The sequence below is a fragment of the Chiloscyllium plagiosum genome, unplaced genomic scaffold (genome assembly GCF_004010195.1).
Source record: "Chiloscyllium plagiosum isolate BGI_BamShark_2017 unplaced genomic scaffold, ASM401019v2 scaf_63847, whole genome shotgun sequence".
In the NCBI taxonomy this organism is placed as follows: Eukaryota; Metazoa; Chordata; class Chondrichthyes; order Orectolobiformes; family Hemiscylliidae; genus Chiloscyllium; species Chiloscyllium plagiosum.
Window position 1 is genome coordinate 1 of NW_025192301.1, and position 939 is coordinate 939.

Sequence of the window (939 nt, forward strand, 5' to 3'; positions counted from 1 at the left end):
GAGACCGGGGAAATGCGCACGGTGCTCCGAGTGACCGAGGAACTGTGCACGGTGCTCCGAGTGACCGAGGGGAGACCGGGGAAATGCGCACGGTGCTCCGAGTGACCGAGGAACTGTGCACGGTGCTCCGAGTGACCGAGGGGAGACCGGGGAACTGCGCACGGTGCTCCGAGTGACCGAGGGGAGACCGGGGATCTGCGCGGCACTAACCTTCCCCTCCTTCCTGCCGCCTCTCCGAGTGACCGAGGGGAGATCGGGGAACTGCGCACAGTGCTCCGAGTGACCGAGGGGAGACCGGGGAACTGTGCACGGTGCTCCGAGTGACCGAGGGGAGACCGGGGAACTGCGCGGCACTAACCTTCCCCTCCTTCCTGCCGCCTCTTCCTCTTGGCCTCCCGGCCGTGCCGGATGCGTTCGCCGAGCGCCTGCAGCAGCCTCCTCTTCTCCTGCAGGGCCAGCTGGCGCTGCTCGGCGTGGGAACGCCGCAGCGTCTCGTGGTGGGGCGCCGCGGCCCCTACTCCCTCGGGGAGCTGGGAGCCGGCGTGCCGCCGCAGCAGCAGCCCCTGGCCGCTCTCCGCCAGGTACCGGGCTTCCTCGGGCAGCAAGCGCAGCGGGAGGCCCAGCCGGCCGTTCTGCCGGGGCTGCCGCACCAGGGCGCCCACCGGGGACCCGCAGAGCCGCAGCTCCTCCCGCAGCCGACGGCTGTCCCTCGCGCTCCAGACCAGGGCGGCTCCCTCCGCCACAAACACCAGGATCGGGCTCTCCCTGTGCCGGGGGAAGGGGGAGGGTCAGGTTAACCAATCAGATCGCTCTTCCCCCCTTCCCCTGTTATATATATATATATATATATATATATATACCCCTCGCCATGGGGCGGATATCCCTCTGTATCTGCGCCAGTGTACCACATCTCCCTCCCCTCGAAGATTCAAATACACT

The 939-nt window shown here is 67.3% G+C and overlaps 1 protein-coding gene across 2 annotated transcripts in view; it reads right to left on the reverse strand.

The window, feature by feature from the left end:
- Positions 1–344: 344 nt before the first annotated feature.
- tsen34 (TSEN34 tRNA splicing endonuclease subunit) overlaps positions 345–939 on the reverse strand; it is a 2,980-nt gene continuing 2,385 nt past the window's right edge. Inside the window, exon 2 of one of the 2 annotated variants that reach the window (XM_043684655.1) lies at positions 345–765. In XM_043684655.1, coding sequence (XP_043540590.1) covers positions 354–765 — 412 coding nt within the window. In that variant the 3' untranslated portion in view covers positions 345–353. The remainder of the gene's footprint in view (positions 766–939) is intronic. The other variant, XM_043684654.1, reaches the window with a different exon arrangement.